The following is a 16,345-nucleotide window of genomic DNA, read 5'->3' as shown; positions in this document are numbered from 1 at the left end:
TAATGAAAATGTCGTCAGCGTACAGTGAATCATGTCTTTGCTTGTCCTTCTAATTAAAGCTTAACTCAACCGCGTGTATAAATTAATTAATGCCCCGGAAAAAAGAAAAAGACAATGAAAAGGTCATCGTCATCGTATAACATCCTTTGGGAAAAAGAAATTCAAAAGAATTCTACAGGACAAGGCATCTATTTACATGAATTAAGAGAGAAAAATACCTACAAAATACATTGAAATTTAATGCCAACGCTTTTCATTCCGCTCTATTATATGACTATAATTTATGGCATCGATATAATTTGAGTTTTGCACACACGCTTCGATTCGGAACAGCGTTGACAAATACAATGTCCATACACATATACATGAAATCATATGACCTGTCAAGATGCAGAAGATTGTGTTTGTCCCTTCGATAAATAGAATTTTTTTTTTTTTACTTCCCAACGCACCTCCAACACAAACGTGACTCCCACCAAATTCTCCTTTTTATTAATACAGTTGTCAACTCTCCTACTAATAAAAAAGATCGAATTTGTAAAAAAAAAAAACTTTCGTTTATATAAATAATATGTTCCTTTTTTTTTTTCCCCTTGTCTCCCCACATTCTCATCAGGTGGGTCGTCTCGTCTCCTCACGGATTCTTTCACGGGTTCCATCAAAGATTTCAACAACAATAAACACAGACGAAGAAGAACACGCACATTCACACACGCACACAAAGATAGAGAGATAGATAGATAGATAGAGAGAGAGAGAGAGAGAGAGAGATGGGGTTTAGAGTTGGCTTATGGTTGCTTATGGCAATGGTGACAGTTTCTCTGGTTCTTTGCTCAGCTGCCCGAAACGCCAACCCCTTCTCAGGTAAGCTAAACGTTTCCCTATATCACGTGCTCTTCCTTTCACTTTCGTTTATGACAATACATCTATTAAGCTTATAGGGCCAAATCCCGTCTCTCGCCTCGATCTGTTGTATGTTTCGGTCGATCGCTCTGTCAAACTGGAAAAATAATTAGGAATGAAGGTGGAGTCGAGCAATCATCAATATATACATAGAATGGTTGTCGTCCGAGCAAAATGCAAAACATTACATTCGCAATGACACATTTCAATCGGCTATCTCAGAACTGCTACTTACGCGAGTCTATAATTCAAAAGTGCAGACTTGCTACCTCTTTAATTAATTGAGGTCATTCTCTTCTTCATATATTACGGACTTACTATTCCAAGACGACTATCGCTCGAGATCTTTAGCTCTGTAAAATTTTGTAACGAGAGGCAGAGGATCAATTGTCAGGATTAATTATTATTTTATAATGATCCTTTTTTTTTTGTTTTGTCTTTTAGCAAATAAAACATGAAGTGGTTAGAGGGCAATGGCTGTTTGGGTTTTAATTTCTTATTGACTAAAGAAGACTGTCCCGAGGAGAAGTTATTTTAATTTGAAGATTCCAAATTTAGAGTTATAAAATAAAATAGAGATGCTAATTGCATGTGTTATGATTCGAATCCAGAGGAGCTAAATTAAATAGATTTACGCGAAATCATCACATATATATAGTGAAATTTCATTTAATCAATTGATAATTTCGTTTGATGAAAATAATATTGACATAATTCACCCCAAAAAAAAAAAAAATTTTAACATAGCAATAGTGTTGGGTTTGGATTTCATTGTTGCAGCAAATGAAGAGGAGCGGACCACGGAGGGAAGATCACTCCTGAGAGTGACAGTCCACGATTATGAGGACGTCTCAGCCAACCGCGGCCATGACCCCCCTTCCACTAGGAGAAGATCACTTCTGGGGCTGAGAGTCGACGATTACAAGGACCCCTCGGCGAACCGCAGTCACGACCCCCCATCCACGAAGAAGTCCACCCCAAGCGCCAGGAGTGGTTGTAGAGGCTGACTGAAGGCCGGTTGCCTGCATATTGAATTTGAACTCGGAATAAAAGATGGTGCTATATACAAGCAGCTTCTCCTTTCCTTTTCCGGACGTATGATTGAAGTGATACCATCCCAAAATGCCTTCGTTTATCCACCCTTTCTTTTGGTATATGAACGAGGAGTTTTGATATCATGTGTTGTGGGGGTATGATAAATTTAACAAATAACGAATCACGGTCCAAAAACCATAAACAGAAAATTCGGTAAAAGAGGATTGGTCCATCGATGACAGGATTCATCCATAACGATTATAAACATGGCAAAAAGAAGTCCGAGTACAACAAAGGTAAGATCAAGAGTTACAGGCAAGGAATCGTCCAAGTACGACGATTATAGAGTTTAAGCACGGTTTATGAAATATCCAACCTTTGTTTTGTTTCTACACTATAGAAGACAGTTCAGCGGAGGGACAAAATGAATGAAAAACCGTGTGCGGGATCCTTCATGACTGAACCGAAACTACACAAATGTTCACGTAAACACCTACGACCACATTTCCCCAAACCCGTCTTTGACTCTTGAACTTGCCAGTTTTCTCCCAATAAGATCTTTCAATTCGATTTCGCCAGGGAACCTTCCCTCCTTCAATTTAGAGAAAACCTACGAGCAGAAACACAAAAAATACAAGCAAGTTCAGGACATGATGAGTGCGTACTCTGTTGAGGTCAGGAGACTACATGCAATGACACCGAAATTCATCCAAACGTAACAGGTCTGGCAATCAAGTTAAAATCAAGAAGGAGACTGACCAGCTCATCATTGCAGTAAACTTCAAAAGCCCCTGAGCTCTGCAAGAATGACTGGACAACATTGCCTAGAAGCCAAGTTGAGGCAATGGTTCCAAACCTGTTTGCACGCAAAGAGTAATACCAGGGTGGAGGAACTGCAAACCCGATCATCGGGAAGATATGATCACCAGCCATGATTATTGCAAATACCCCCATCTGAACAACAGGTACCAATTTAGACAGCACACGCTTTGGGAATGGAGGGGGGTAGTTTGCAAGAACAACATCGATTCCGGGAAACTGAGTCTCTAACATCTTCTTTATGTTAACTGCAGTTCCCCTGTGCCAGCAATGAGGAATCATAAGCAAGCACATAGTTTGTATAATCAGCAGCAAAAATGAAACAAGCTAGTTTTCAAGACAACTATATGGATCGAAGAAACGGGGAGACGTCACTGCACTAACTCCACAACGACGTAGGAACTAGTATCTTACACTTTGAGCTCAGTGGATTTCCTTCCTCCACAAGTAAACTTTGCAGATTGTAACATTCCAATGAAACATAAGTACAAATTTTAAACAACTAGTCTTTTTAGAAGAATATATCAACTAAAGAGCATCACCGACCTCATCAACATAGATTTCCATTGTTAAAAGACGATCTAAGTAAGTTACAACACTACTGCAGAGCTCATGTCTCTCACGACAGATAGGTAAGGGCTCTCAAACCCTACACCACAGCCCATTCGTGTTTTTTACCATATATAGGAGACACCGTTAACTGATCCATCTGCAGTGGCAGCACGAAGAACCACGAACTGTAGTACAAGAGTTTTACAATCACTTACCAGTAGCACAGGTAATTGCTTTAACAAAAGCCTACTTCATTCACGGAGACATCATATAGAAATCACCATAAATGACGCAGCGATGAGCATGTCCTCCAGATCCCCATTTCTAAATATTCAGTACGAGCTGTGCATCCTAACCTAGCTCACCAATCTAATCGAATCTACCAATAAAGAACAGCACAATAAACAGAAATTCAAGGCACCTGTAGGAGCAGGAAGAACAGAATTCAATGTTGACCACGCTGCCAAGGCCTATCCCTCCGACGACGCTTGGCTTCTGCATTAAAATTAGTAGCAGAATCATAATAAAGCTTCCAATTCTTATAAAAAAAAATTAAAATAAAGCTTCCAATTTCGCAAAACCATAGAAACAGACGATGAAAAAACTCATCATGGAGGCTGAATTACCTGGGTGGGGAACCCCGCGGGTTCAGTCGGTGGGGGATGGTGGTGGTGGTGGTGGGGAGGCTGATGGTGATGCGAGGGTTTAGGAGGCGGAGGAGAGAATAGATTGACGAGGTCCGTGAATATCAGAAACAGCGGTAGCCCCAGCAGAAGAATCTGCCCTCTGTCCATTCTCTCCCAATTCGCCAACAGTAGCTTGCCGGCACAGACAGGGCAGAGCAGAAGATCGAAGATCGAAGAAGAAAGTTGAAGATGGACGTAGAAGACGACTTTCAGTTTGCAGAGTGAGTCGTGGATCGGGCTATCGATAGGCCTTGAGGTGGCAACTGGCAAGAAAGCGAGCTGGGCCTCAAGGACAAATACATGGCTTGTTAATTCCTTTCGATGAGATCGAATTAACTGGTATTCACAACTTATTGATTTTAATAATTCAGTCTTCTTCGAGAGTCAGTCTGGCTCTTGTCACGAGGTGCTACTACATATATGATCTGCCAATTGAACCTTCTAAAACTAATAAATGTTTGTTATGTTTATTATAAACTATTTGTTTCCCATGCTTTGCACAAATTAATTAAGTAAAAATTATTTTTTAGGGTTTAAATATTGAAATTTAATTTATATTTTTACACTTTTCATATAAATGCGTGAAAAAATTTGATTATATATATATATATATATATATTTAGCTAAAGAAAATTAAACATCAAGTATTATATAACATTATCCATATTTTACTACTTGATTTATCTTTATTATAATGTTGCCACGAGATATATATTGGAGAGCTATATATATATATTTAAAACTTATCTAGAATGTAATTGCATAATCATAAAATAGAAGAAAAGATAAATAAACCATGATTCCTCTGATTTCATAAAAATAGACGATCTATTTGGATATCAAAATTTCAAGAAAGTTAAGAATTAATTGAAAGTATAGATTGGTCAAAATGTATTTAAATTATAAATAACCGAAATTATATTAAGCTAGGCTTCATCCACCTTATTAGCTAAAAGATAATTGTATGAAAGAATCTATCGAAAAATAAATACACTTAAAGAATAACATAAAATAATAATTTTTACTTGCATCTAATGAAATTACTTGATAGAAGGATGGTACATGCTCTAATATGAGAAGCCTTCATTCTTGCTTTTTAGCTGTCTCCGCAGTCCGCACCCACCTAACACCAAAGTAAAAGCAAAAGGAGAAGAAAAAGTAAAAAAAAAAAAAAAGAGGTAATGAGAAGTAATACATACTTCTACCGCGGGAAACAAAATATGAGAAAATACAAATTATCACGATCTATCTCTTTGGCAATTTGACGTTCTTTAAATCTACTTATATATATGTGTCTCTCAAAATGCAATTAATTATAATAATTAATTTGATCATAAACAAATTTATAGCAAATTAATTTGAAAAACCATTACTATTATTATCCTTGAATGAGCGTAAATTAAATGCTTTAAAGATTAGACGTTATGATGTATACTAAATTGGTATAAGAAGCTTACATATTATAGATTTTAATTTTGTTTATAGTATATTCATTTTATTTTATAAAAATCCAATATAATAGTAAAGTAAATAGATTCAAGTAAAATTTCTTGTTTTAATTTTCTTAGTTTTAAACTGAAGTTAATAGATTCGATATGTATCTCAATTTATAGAACTCTTTTTCCTATGTAAAGAATATTATAATATACCTATTGAATTGATCCTATTAATTATAGAGTGACTTTTAACAATATCCAAAAATTATATCCAATAGACTTTAATTTTATTAATACCAGGTTATTTTTAAAAAATTCCACTAAAAAATAAAGAAAATTAATGTAGGTAAGTTTCTTTTCTAATTATGATATTTTTAAACTAAATTTTATGCACCATAAATTTTAATTTTGTTTGCAGCATATTTTTTTTAAAAAATTTCTTTTCTAACTTTCATTTTATAAATTAAATTTAATCTAAATTAGATATAGAAGTAAATTTTATTTAAATATTGACCTTTCTAGCTCTATATTAGTAAACATTTACTTTTAGATTGGAGCAAATATATATTGTTGGGTAGGTAGGAGAGAATCTATATATATATATATATATATCCAGTTATTTTCCCTATATCCAGTAAATATATTAAATATAAAGTTCTATAGTAAATATTATTTATACATAAAAAGGTGCGTGATATTTAAGTACCATAAAAGTTGAATAGATAAAAAATTATGGAACTTTTTATAAATCCATTATTATAAGTAAATATATTATACTTCTTTGCTAATAATGACTAAAAATAATTAATAAATAGTTTTTATTTGTTTAACAATTTAATGTATTTAACGCATGAATTTTACATATTTTTCTTATAAATGATATTTTAAACATAAATCTTATTTAGACATTTACATTTGTGAACCTATATAATCTCGGCATTTACTTCTCTATCCCTATTTATTATATGGGATACAACTATATATATATACTAGTTTATTGGACACGTGCATTGCATTAATTTTATAAAGAAAATTTATTATAAAAGTTAAATTTGAAAACAATAATTGATTTGAATTTATAATTTATATTAGCATATAAAAATTTATACAATAAATTCAAACTTGTAATAGTAAAATATATTATATATATATATATATATATATATATATCAAAGTTCTCAAGTAAAGATTCTTGTAAAATATATATCATTGCAATTATCAAATTAATTTCAATGAAAAATTAATCTAAATTTTGAATACTATTTGATAAGATCGTTAGTTTTACTTATTATTTGCTCGTGCGCTTTTTTCATTATAACTAATATTCCATATATTAAGTTTTATAAATTTGAACACCTTTAAGATAAAAATGATGCAGTCTTGGATGTGAGTTTTACATAATTAAATTTTTATAAAATTAGTTATAATTCATAAAATTTTTAAATTAATTTTACTTTTAGATAAAATGACTCAGTCACTTGGATGTGAGTTTTGCTTGATTAAGTTTTTATGAGATTTGCTATAATTTTTAAAATTTTAAATTAATTTTAAGTTTTCATAAGTATAAATAATTATTTATTTTCTCAATATGATGAATATATTTTTTGTTAATGATATGATAATAAGTGATTGAAATATTTTTAATACATTTTTGAATATTTTCTTTATAATATATGTAGAATATTAACATATAAATTAGTAAAGACTTTATTACTTTACCCTTATATTATTTTGACATTTTCTTTTCTAACCCAATTTAATGTATTGATTATAACTATATATATATATATGCAGACTCATATATTTTTGAATATTTTCTTTTTAATATATAGTATGGTAAATAACACCACATATCATAGTTTTATTTGGAATTCCACCTCACATGATAAATCCATATATTTTTACAAGGTATCACAGATTTTCAAATATTTTTCACTGTGTGTCATGCCATCAACATCCCGTAAAAAATTAGACGGAAGGCTTACGTGGCTCTATTTTTTAGCCAACCAGGAACAACTTGACACATTTCGGTGGGTCCCATTCCCTTCTCCCTCCTCTGAGGTCCTTCTCTCCCTTCTCTGATGTTCTCTGATGTCCTTCATGCACCATTCTTTTAGCTGCAAGCGGAACAGAGCTCCTTGTTCCTGAGGGAAAGAGACTTAGCTTTGGGATAGAGGAACTCGGGGTTAGAGCTGCAGGGAGGATGGATTTCAGCACAACAGTAGTACAGTAAATGGTATGTTGCAGTCTGAAGCTCGGAGGCTCGAGGAAGGAAAGTAGTAACAGCAGTAGCTTAAGGAGCTCGAGAAGTAACATCGGTTGGAACTTGAAGGAGGAGGGAGAACCAGCAGCTGGAGCTTGGGGAGAGGCAGCAAACCAGTAGCAGCAGAGGAGTGGAGGCAGCAACAGTGGCACAAAGCAACTAAGGAAGGAGAAGCGGTGTCACACCAACGACAAGAGCAGATGAAACTTGGTGGAGCAAATCCAGATGCACCGACTTTCTTAAATGTAGATGGAGACAATAATGGTGTAAGTCTTCTGCTTTTAAGCCCAAATGTCCTAGCTAACTTAATAGCCAGCTAACAATGCTCCGCAAGGAAAGGGAGGGCAGAGGGTAGAGGAGTGAAGATGGCGTGAAGGTGAGAAAAAGGGAAGAAAGGAAGTTGAAGATGGCGTGAAGGTGAGAAAAAGAGAAGAAAGGAAGTTGAAGATGGCGATGGAGCTTTGATGATGAGCACAGAGTGGAGAGGATTCATATAGTGAGATGGAGGTGATGAAGATGGAGAAGGAAATGGCTGCAGCGATGATGGTGAGGGCAGGGGTGGAGAGAGAGGAAGAGGAAGGGCAGACAGATGGAAGAAAGAAGGAAGGTGGCGTCTTTTCTTTGTCTGTCTGTGCGTGCTGCTGTCTAAGAGAGGGAGAAGGGAGTGGAACCCACAAGAGTGTGTCCACCTATGCAAAAATAGAGCCACTTCAACATTCGGTCTAATTTTTGACGGAGCAGTGAAAAATATTTGAAAGTCTTTGACATCTCGTGAAAATATTTAGACTTATATCGTGAAGTGAAATTAAAAAAAAAAACCTGTGACATGGTGTTATTTACCCTATATAGTATATTAACATATGAATTAGTAACGATTTTATTACTTTATCCCATATTATTTTGACATTTTCTTTTTTATCCATATTAAATGCATTGCTCATAATTATATATAAGGGTAATTACACTGGTGGTCCAAAAAGTTTCACTAATGTATCAAGTTGGTCCAAATTTTTTTTTGCTACTTGATGGTACAAAATGTTTTAAAAGTGTAACATGATAGTACAAACTGTCAAATCGCAATTGACGCCATCAAGTGACGCTGACGTGGCGCAAACGTATCAGGTACGTGGCCGAAACAGTAACCCCCCCTCTCTCTCTCCCCTTCTTCGACGATTCTTCCATTTCTTCTTCTCCTTCGATTCTTCTTCTTCTTCTTCTCCTCCTCCTCCTCCGATTCTTCTTATTCTTCTTCTTCGATTCTCCGATTCTTCTTCTTCTTCTTCTTCTTCTTCGAGAACAGGGCGAGGGAAGGGAGGAGCGGGACGAGAAGAAGAAGATTAGAAGAAGAAGGAGAGAGAGAGAGGTTACTGTTTCGGCCACGTCAGCGTCGCTTGACGGCGTCAGTTGCGATTTGACGGTTTATACTATCATGTTACACTTTTGAAACATTTTGTACCATTGAGTAGTAAAAAATTTTTTTGGACCAACTTGATACATTAGTGAAATTTTTTGGACCATCAGTGTAATTACCTATTTTATATATGTATATATAGATAAATAGATAGATTGAGGCATACTTTGTTTATGCTCCATAATCAAAGCAAAGCACATCTTAGAAGATACGTTGACGTTCATTACTGGGAACAATTCGACGAGCTTGGTTATGCTTATGATCGATCTTGCAAGAAAGTTGTCGATGGAAAGGACGCATGAATGTCTCTGTGGGTACAAATTCATCTAACATGCAAGATAATTTGCATCAGCACATGCTAGTCCTAGTCCTACAGAATACCGCAACGGCTCAATATATGTTTCGATAATTAATTACGATGGCGTTTGATACGAGGGAATTTAAGTTTCCTTCTTGGTAATATTAGATTGAATTGTCCGAACTCACGAGATTGCCAAAAAGGTTTGTGCATTACCACTAAAGTGGTAAAATAAGAATAACTACCATGAGGGGTGTTGGCAGTCTCTAAACACTTCTATTGAACATGACTGGTTCGTGATAATCCAGATTGCTAACTAAAATATGCGCGCGTGTGTATATATAGATATTGCAATTAGGGGTGTGCACGGGTACCGGGTATACCCGGAACCGGTTGGAACCTACCCTAACGGGTAGGGTCCGGGTAGCTCGTATTGAAAATAGGGTAGGTTCCGAGTATTAAAATTAGGAACCTGTAAAAATCGGTTCCGTTTCCGATTCCTGCTTACAGGGTACCCGGAACCGATTATTTATTAAAAAAAAAGAGAGAAAAGAGCAAAGTTACTATCTCTTTTAATGAATCAGAACATAGGCACTTTGTTGTGTGAGATCGTATTATGGATGTTCAATTTTGTCGATGAATTGATGAGACATATTATTATTTCATTGTTGTGGATTAATCTAAATTTTGTTGATATTCTATTTGGCATGATTACTAATTATGTATGTAATATTTTCGATTTTATTTAGCGAGAGAAAAAAATTTATAGGTTCCAACAGGATACTCGGAACCTGTGGTATAATATAGGTTCCGGGTAAGTTTCGATTCCACAATTCAACAGGGTAGGGTCCGGATATTATGAAAAATACAGGGTACCCGAAATCGATCACCCCTAATTGCAATTGAATAATTAAGCAAGTTGGCTTGGCAGCAGCGAAAATTAACCGGGAAAGAACAGTCAGTATATGGTTTGACTTTCACCAGGGAAAACAATAATAATAAAAACATACGCATTGACTTGAAGACCACAAGTCAACGCATTGACTTGAAGACCACAAGTCAACGCATTGCCTCTTTTCCTCTGTATCCGTAACTTTTTGTGATGAACCGAGTCATTCTACAGCCGCGCGCAACCATAGCCTGCCACTCCGAATCATGTCACGGCGTTGACTTGACATGACGTCGCAGGCAGAAGCGGCTGCTGGCTCCATCCGCCGCTCTCTGGATCGCCTCTGCTCAGCCGCCGCCTCCAACAACAACCACCGCCACCAATTCGACAATTACAGGCGCTTCTCCGACTTCGCCGCCCGCCTCCAGCTCGCCCTCGACCACCTCCTCCGTTCCTCGCCGGCGGAAAACCTTCCTGCCTCCGCACAGACCGCCTTAAGGGGTATTGCCAGCGATCTGGAGAATGCGGTCGAAATTGCGTCAGCGTATAGGGAGAGAAGCAAGATATTTGTCCTCGCTAACTGCGTCTCCCTCGCCACCGCCCTCCAGGAGCGCACAGGTGCCATCGGCGGGTGGCTGGCATTGCTCGACCCGGCCCTGCAGGGCAACCCGGAGATCCGAAAGAAGGTCGCCGATCTCTCGAGAGACATGAAGCAGTCCCACTTCACTGTAATATTTATTCCCACTATTCCCCTCCTTTCTCTCTCGTTCTTCATAAATTGATTGCATTACATCACATTCTTGAAGTATAATAACAAAATCAGAGTGTGTGCGAATCGATTCTTGGTGAGTAAAGCTCGTAAATCAATTACTTTTTGCCAGAATTGATGTTTAGGGAATGAGTAAATCCGTTTTCTGGATGTAAGCACCTGCCCTGCTTTTAAGTTGAAGTTTGAGTTCGAGTTCGAGTTTGTTCAAGTAAATCATTGATTGGTAAGATGTTCAGGTGACAGAGAACGAGAAGAGAGTGCATTCCACATTACAAAAGGAAGGAGAAGGGAGGCAGTTGAGCAAAGCCGTGCAGAGTGCTATTGTCATGGACTTAACTAGAGCACTTGGTATCGAATCAAATAATTACTCAGAACTTTCGGCCCAAATCAGGCTCTTGAAAGACGATCTCGACTGCTCTACCTCTTCTCCTTCTGATAGGCGGATCCTGGCCTCCCTCGAGGGGATTTTGAACAACTGGTCAGCCCGAACTGACATCACAACTGCAGGCTCGAACTTTGCTTTCGAGGACGAGGACCACATCCCGCCTTTCAAGAACTTCCTCTGTCCCTTGACCAAGGAGTACATGAAGGACCCTGTGGTCCTTGAATCTTCTCAGACGTACGAGCGGAGCGCAGTCAAGCACTGGTTTGATCGATGCATAGAGGATGGGCAGGACCCGACCTGTCCAGTGACTGGACAAGTTCTTCGCTCTTTGGTTCTGAAGCCAAATATCGGGCTAGCAGGGGCAATCGAAGAATGGGTGAACAGGAACATTGATATTCAGATTAAATCTGCACTGGCCGTTCTCACCTATGAGCCTCTTAGAGTGGAGAACATCGAGAGAGCACTCGATGGTATATATCAGGTTTCAGAAGAACATCCCTCTAGCAGATACAAAGTGAGAAATTCTGGGCTAGTCAGTCTCATCGTTAAGTTACTGAGGGACTCATCCAAGAGTATAGGAACACATTTAAGAAGCAAAGCTCTCTTGACTTTGCTTAGCATGACAAAGGATGAAGAGAGCAAGGTCTGATTCGATATATTCATCCTTGAATTCTGTTTTGTTAATTTTTCCAGTCCCGTTTATATGGTTTCTCACTGAACACTACTTAAATATCTGTAGAAAATGATGCTTGATGAGGGCATGCTTAAATTGACAATTCACAGTCTTACTGGAAGATCGGAAAAAGAAAGAGAACATGCCATTAAATTATTGCTTGAATTCTCCTATGACGAGGCTTGCTGCACGAAAATCGCGCTTGAGAAGGGGGCATTAGTTCTTCTCACGAGCATTGCAGGAAATCTTGAGCACCCTGCTGCATCCAATTTGGCAGAGGTTGTCTTAATTCAAATCGAGAAAACTGAAGGTAATATTGAACACTTAGCTGCAGCAGGGAGATTCGAGCCATTGCTTTCTCGGCTTCGTGAAGGTACGTCTTTGAAATTCGAAAGTTTTAATCTATAGTAAAAGTAGAACTCACTTTTAAGTCGGGCTCTCTGAAATCCTGATACAGGTCCCATTGATGTTAAGATACAGATGGCTTCCATAATGGGGAGGATGATGATGACGAGTGGTAGTAAGGAGCAAATTGCGAGACAAAGTGCAACAACGCTCGTGGAATTATTGTCTAAACAAGAAGGGAAGGAACTGAGCTTGCAGGCATTGCATAACCTCTCAGCCTTGGATGACAATGCGAGAGTCCTTGTAGATGCTTCTGTTCTCCCATCTCTCACACATATTCTATTTTCAGATGAGGATGCTTCAGAAGAGTTGAAGGAACTTGCAGCCTCAACAGTTGCCAACATAGTGTCTAATCCAGGTCACTGGGAATTGGCATCTTCAAACAGTGAATTTCCTTCAATGCAGTCAAAGGAAATGGTTTCAAAGCTTTTTGGACTGCTGTCTGCTGCATGCTCTTCCAATTGCCATGCTTCCATTCTTCGAGTCTTATGTGGGATTGCATCTTCTCCTCAAGCATCGGGTAATTCATTGTCAGCTAGCTTCTGAACTATAGTTGGTGTCTTCATTTCAGCGGTAGCAGTTTTTGCTGAAAAGCATGGTATGATTTCCACAGAATTCCTAGCTGCCTTAGTCGATATGAACAACTTTTGAAGAATGATATGATTTCACCGAAAAGCTTATATATCATCTGAAGAATGATCCAATGGCTGTGGCCTTATATTTTGCGTGATCGGATAAAAGGACAGGGGAAAAAGTGAGACAGTCTTCATCAACCAAACAGTATATTTTAATGAAAATGTCTGTCAGTGGCCTTACTCTTATTTTTTCACTGCCTGGCTGTTGCAGAATTGGTAGCTTCTCACATAAGGGACAGCCGGGGCTTAGAGATCATCGTAGAGTTTCTTGATCACCCTGGAGTCGATCATAGAGTTCTTGCTCACAGACTTGTCCGATTACTTTCAGGAATATATCCTCAGGAGGTACATGAGCAGTTAAAACATTCAAACAAGCTCTCTCTGCTGAAAGACAAGCTACTAGACAGCACCAAATCTACAGAAACTGAAAGATCTGATGCAGCATGCACACTTGCAAACCTCCCCCTCACGGACGTTGAAGTAAAGGCCCACCTTGAAGGCACCTTTGTGAGGTGGGCAGTGACGGCCTTAATGAACTACAGCCACGGGCCGAACAGGAGATTCTCTCAGCCCGCATTTAACATGGTGGAAGGCATCCTGGGCCTTCTTCTCCACCTTACAAGGCAGTCTGATCAGCAGTGTCTTGCCCTGATTCGAGAGCATGGGCTAATGGTTGCCTTCCGTGAGCATCTTGGGTTTCCTTCAACGGCAAGAGCGAAGCAACTCGCTTGTTTTGGGCTGAGGAACTTGTCAGAATTGGGAAGAGAAATTTGTGCTGCAGAATTAGATTCTCCGAGGCCCTTGTGGTTTTGCTCTTCTTTAGCGTTCATATGCGGGGACACTTCCAGACGACCTAGTACATGTCCCATCCATGATACTTCCTGCAACCAAGACAGTCAGCTCTGCCTGCTACAAAGTGATTGTGTAAAGCCTCTATGTGATCTACTCACTGACGAGGACTCAAATGTTCAAATGGCTGCTGTGGAGGCACTTTCCACACTTGTTTCGAGCACTGCTACTTCTACTTTGAAGAAAGTGGTCGAGGAGCTTGATAGACAAGGAGTGATAGATTCCATGATCGGCTTGTTCGTAGAAACCCGTAGTGGAGAACTCCAGGAGAAGGCGATTTCGATGATTGAAAGGACCCTCAGAGTGGAAAGACACGCCGTAAAGCACTCGCTCAATCAGTCTCTGGTTAAGGCCTTAGTGGAAGCCCTTAAGCACGGTAACGCGAACACAAGGGGGCATGCTCAGGATGCTCTCATGAATTTACAGCAGTTATCGGGGGTGAGCGGGAATTCCTCGAGTCAGATTCAGATGAGACGATAGCTAGAAATTTGTTTCTATGTATGTTGTAACAGTGCCATCGTATTAGTCGGCAAATAGGCCTTTTCATTTGCAGAAGCTATTCAATTCAAGGCCTAGTTTTTGAGGCCATAGCGTTTAGGATCATCATTGTATATGGGCCAGTGTCGGACCAGTGATGATAGTTGCCACGAGAATAAGAGAGAAAAGTACAAACAAGATGAGACAGAGAGAATTTTGCAGAACCAAAAAATGTCTTTCTCTATTCTGCTTTTCTGATTTTCGGCTTATTACCACAGCTTCTAATTACATGAGTATATATACTCAAAACCTTAACCATAAAATTAATGAGGAAGAAACACCAAAAGTCAGTACTTAGAACCTAGTCTAGATAAGCCCCAAAAGCTTGGTTTGCACATCTTCCATCAGCCTCCCTTAAACCGAGCTTTTCTTGACCATGTCAATCATACTCTTCAGCTTAAGGAGAGTGTCCGCCTTCAACGGTTTCATGAACATGTCAGTAACTTGATCTTCATATTTGCAAAACTCAAGCACAATCTCCTCGGACTTTACCAGAGCTCTAATTAAGTGATACTTGATATTGATGTGCTTGCTCCTCCCATGAAACACTGGATTCTTTGCTAAAGTAATTGCTGACTTGTTGTCACACTTGATCATGGTTGCCTTCATCTGCTCATGTTGTAACTCCTTGAGTAATTGACGCAGCCAAATTGCTTGAGTAGCTCAGTAAGCTGCGGCTATGTACTCCGCCTCAGCTGTGGACAAAGCCACCACTTGCTGCTTCTTTGAGGACCATGAAAAAGCTCTATTCCCCAAGGAGAAAGCATAACCAGAAGTACTCTTTTTTTCTCCAACATCACCTCTCCAATCACTATCAGTGAATCCCACAAGCTAAAAATCATTAGACAAAGAATAAAATACACCATCATCCAAGGTACCTTTGATATACCGCAAAATCCTCTTCGTCGCTTGTAGGTGTGATTGTTTCGGAGACTCCATAAATCTGCTTACCTCCCCAACACTATAGACAAGATCCGGCCTAGTAGAAGTCAAGTACTTTAGACTCCCGACTAGCCTCTTCAAATATGTGGGATTGACATCGACACCACTTCCTTCCCTTGTCAACTTCAGCCTCTCCTCCATTGGAGTTCGAATTGGCTTGCAAGTAGCCATCTTGAAACACTAAAAAATATCCTTGGCATACTTCTGCCGATAAAAGAAAATGCCCTCCTCTGATTGAGTGACTTCAAGACCAAGAAAGTAAGACATGAGACCTATATCTGCCATCTCAAACTCAGGAGTTGTGGCCTTCCTGAAGCTATCAATCATGTCTTGACAATTCCCAGTAAATGTCAGATCATCAACATATAAGCAGACAATAAGCATTTCACCATTTGTGCCGAATTTCACATATAAAGCATGCTCGTAAGGACAACAAACAAAGTCATGAGCAAGGAAATATGAGTCAATTTTGGTGTACCATGCTCTCGGTGCTCGCTTGAGGCCATAGAGAGCTTTCTTCAACTTGTACACCAAGCTTTCTTGTCCTTTGTTAACACGGCCCTCCATTGATCCATGTACACTTCTTCGTCAAGTATTCCACTGAGGAATGGTGACTTGACATCCATTTGATGTATCTTCCACCCCCTTTGAGCTGCCAAAGCGATGATCAGATGAATAGTGTCCAATCTTGCAATCGGAGCAAATACTTCAAAGTAGTCGATCTCGAGTTTTTGGTTGTAACCCTTGACCAAAAGATGAGCTTCTAGCATGTCAATATCTCCATTAGGCTTGTATGTCATCTTGTAAACTGACTTCACACCGATGGACTTCTTGCCTTCTGGAAGAGGAGTCAACTCC

General features: G+C 38.6%; 3 protein-coding genes across 5 annotated transcripts; 2 read left to right on the top strand and 1 right to left on the bottom strand.

The window, feature by feature from the left end:
- Positions 1-619: 619 nt before the first annotated feature.
- Positions 620-2,038, top strand: LOC116201792. The gene is made up of 2 exons (XM_031533197.1): positions 620-864; positions 1,684-2,038. Exons 1-2 carry the CDS (start codon positions 771-773, stop codon positions 1,908-1,910), a joined length of 321 nt encoding a protein of 106 aa, XP_031389057.1. The 5' UTR covers positions 620-770; the 3' UTR covers positions 1,911-2,038.
- A 109-nt stretch (positions 2,039-2,147) lies between these two features.
- LOC116201791 (selT-like protein) lies at positions 2,148-4,291 on the bottom strand. The gene is made up of 4 exons (XM_031533196.1): positions 3,936-4,291; positions 3,731-3,804; positions 2,698-3,016; positions 2,148-2,548 (listed from the first exon to the last, which is right to left on the bottom strand). The coding sequence occupies exons 1-4, from the start codon at positions 4,101-4,103 to the stop codon at positions 2,432-2,434; spliced, it is 678 nt and encodes a 225-aa protein (XP_031389056.1). The 5' UTR covers positions 4,104-4,291; the 3' UTR covers positions 2,148-2,431.
- Positions 4,292-10,495: 6,204 nt separating this feature from the next.
- Positions 10,496-14,699, top strand: LOC116201910 (U-box domain-containing protein 44-like). 3 transcript variants are annotated; one of them, XM_031533368.1, is made up of 5 exons: positions 10,496-11,020; positions 11,298-12,089; positions 12,186-12,492; positions 12,577-13,044; positions 13,488-14,699. In XM_031533368.1, exons 1-5 carry the CDS (start codon positions 10,580-10,582, stop codon positions 14,486-14,488), a joined length of 3,009 nt encoding a protein of 1,002 aa, XP_031389228.1. In that variant the 5' UTR covers positions 10,496-10,579; the 3' UTR covers positions 14,489-14,699. The 3 variants fall into 3 exon arrangements, with proteins under 3 accessions (XP_031389228.1, XP_031389227.1, XP_031389229.1); XM_031533367.1 differs by having other exon boundaries at positions 10,497-11,020; positions 13,371-14,699; XM_031533369.1 differs by having other exon boundaries at positions 10,879-11,020; positions 11,305-12,089; positions 13,371-14,699.
- The last annotated feature ends 1,646 nt before the right edge of the window (positions 14,700-16,345 follow it).

Source organism: Punica granatum, chromosome 3 (assembly GCF_007655135.1).
Source record: "Punica granatum isolate Tunisia-2019 chromosome 3, ASM765513v2, whole genome shotgun sequence".
Taxonomy (NCBI): domain Eukaryota; kingdom Viridiplantae; phylum Streptophyta; class Magnoliopsida; order Myrtales; family Lythraceae; genus Punica; species Punica granatum.
Note: the sequence above shows the minus strand (reverse complement) of the source record. Positions and strands in the feature narration are given on the sequence as shown.

Bases quoted from the DNA above. Each gene is read 5' to 3' on its own strand.
- LOC116201792 (XM_031533197.1), top strand. From the start codon at position 771: ATGGGGTTTAGAGTTGGCTTATGGTTGCTTATGGCAATGGTGACAGTT. The intron at 865-1,683 runs GTAAGCTAAACG...TCATTGTTGCAG, and splicing joins AAACGCCAACCCCTTCTCAG to CAAATGAAGAGGAGCGGACC.
- LOC116201791 (XM_031533196.1), bottom strand. From the start codon at position 4,103: ATGGACAGAGGGCAGATTCTTCTGCTGGGGCTACCGCTGTTTCTGATA. The intron at 3,805-3,935 runs GTAATTCAGCCT...ATTTTAATGCAG, and splicing joins CCGCGGGGTTCCCCACCCAG to AAGCCAAGCGTCGTCGGAGG. The intron at 2,549-2,697 runs GTCAGTCTCCTT...TTCTGCTCGTAG, and splicing joins TTTACTGCAATGATGAGCTG to GTTTTCTCTAAATTGAAGGA.
- LOC116201910 (XM_031533367.1), top strand. From the start codon at position 10,580: ATGACGTCGCAGGCAGAAGCGGCTGCTGGCTCCATCCGCCGCTCTCTG. The intron at 12,090-12,185 runs GTCTGATTCGAT...AAATATCTGTAG, and splicing joins CAAAGGATGAAGAGAGCAAG to AAAATGATGCTTGATGAGGG. The intron at 12,493-12,576 runs GTACGTCTTTGA...ATCCTGATACAG, and splicing joins GCTTTCTCGGCTTCGTGAAG to GTCCCATTGATGTTAAGATA.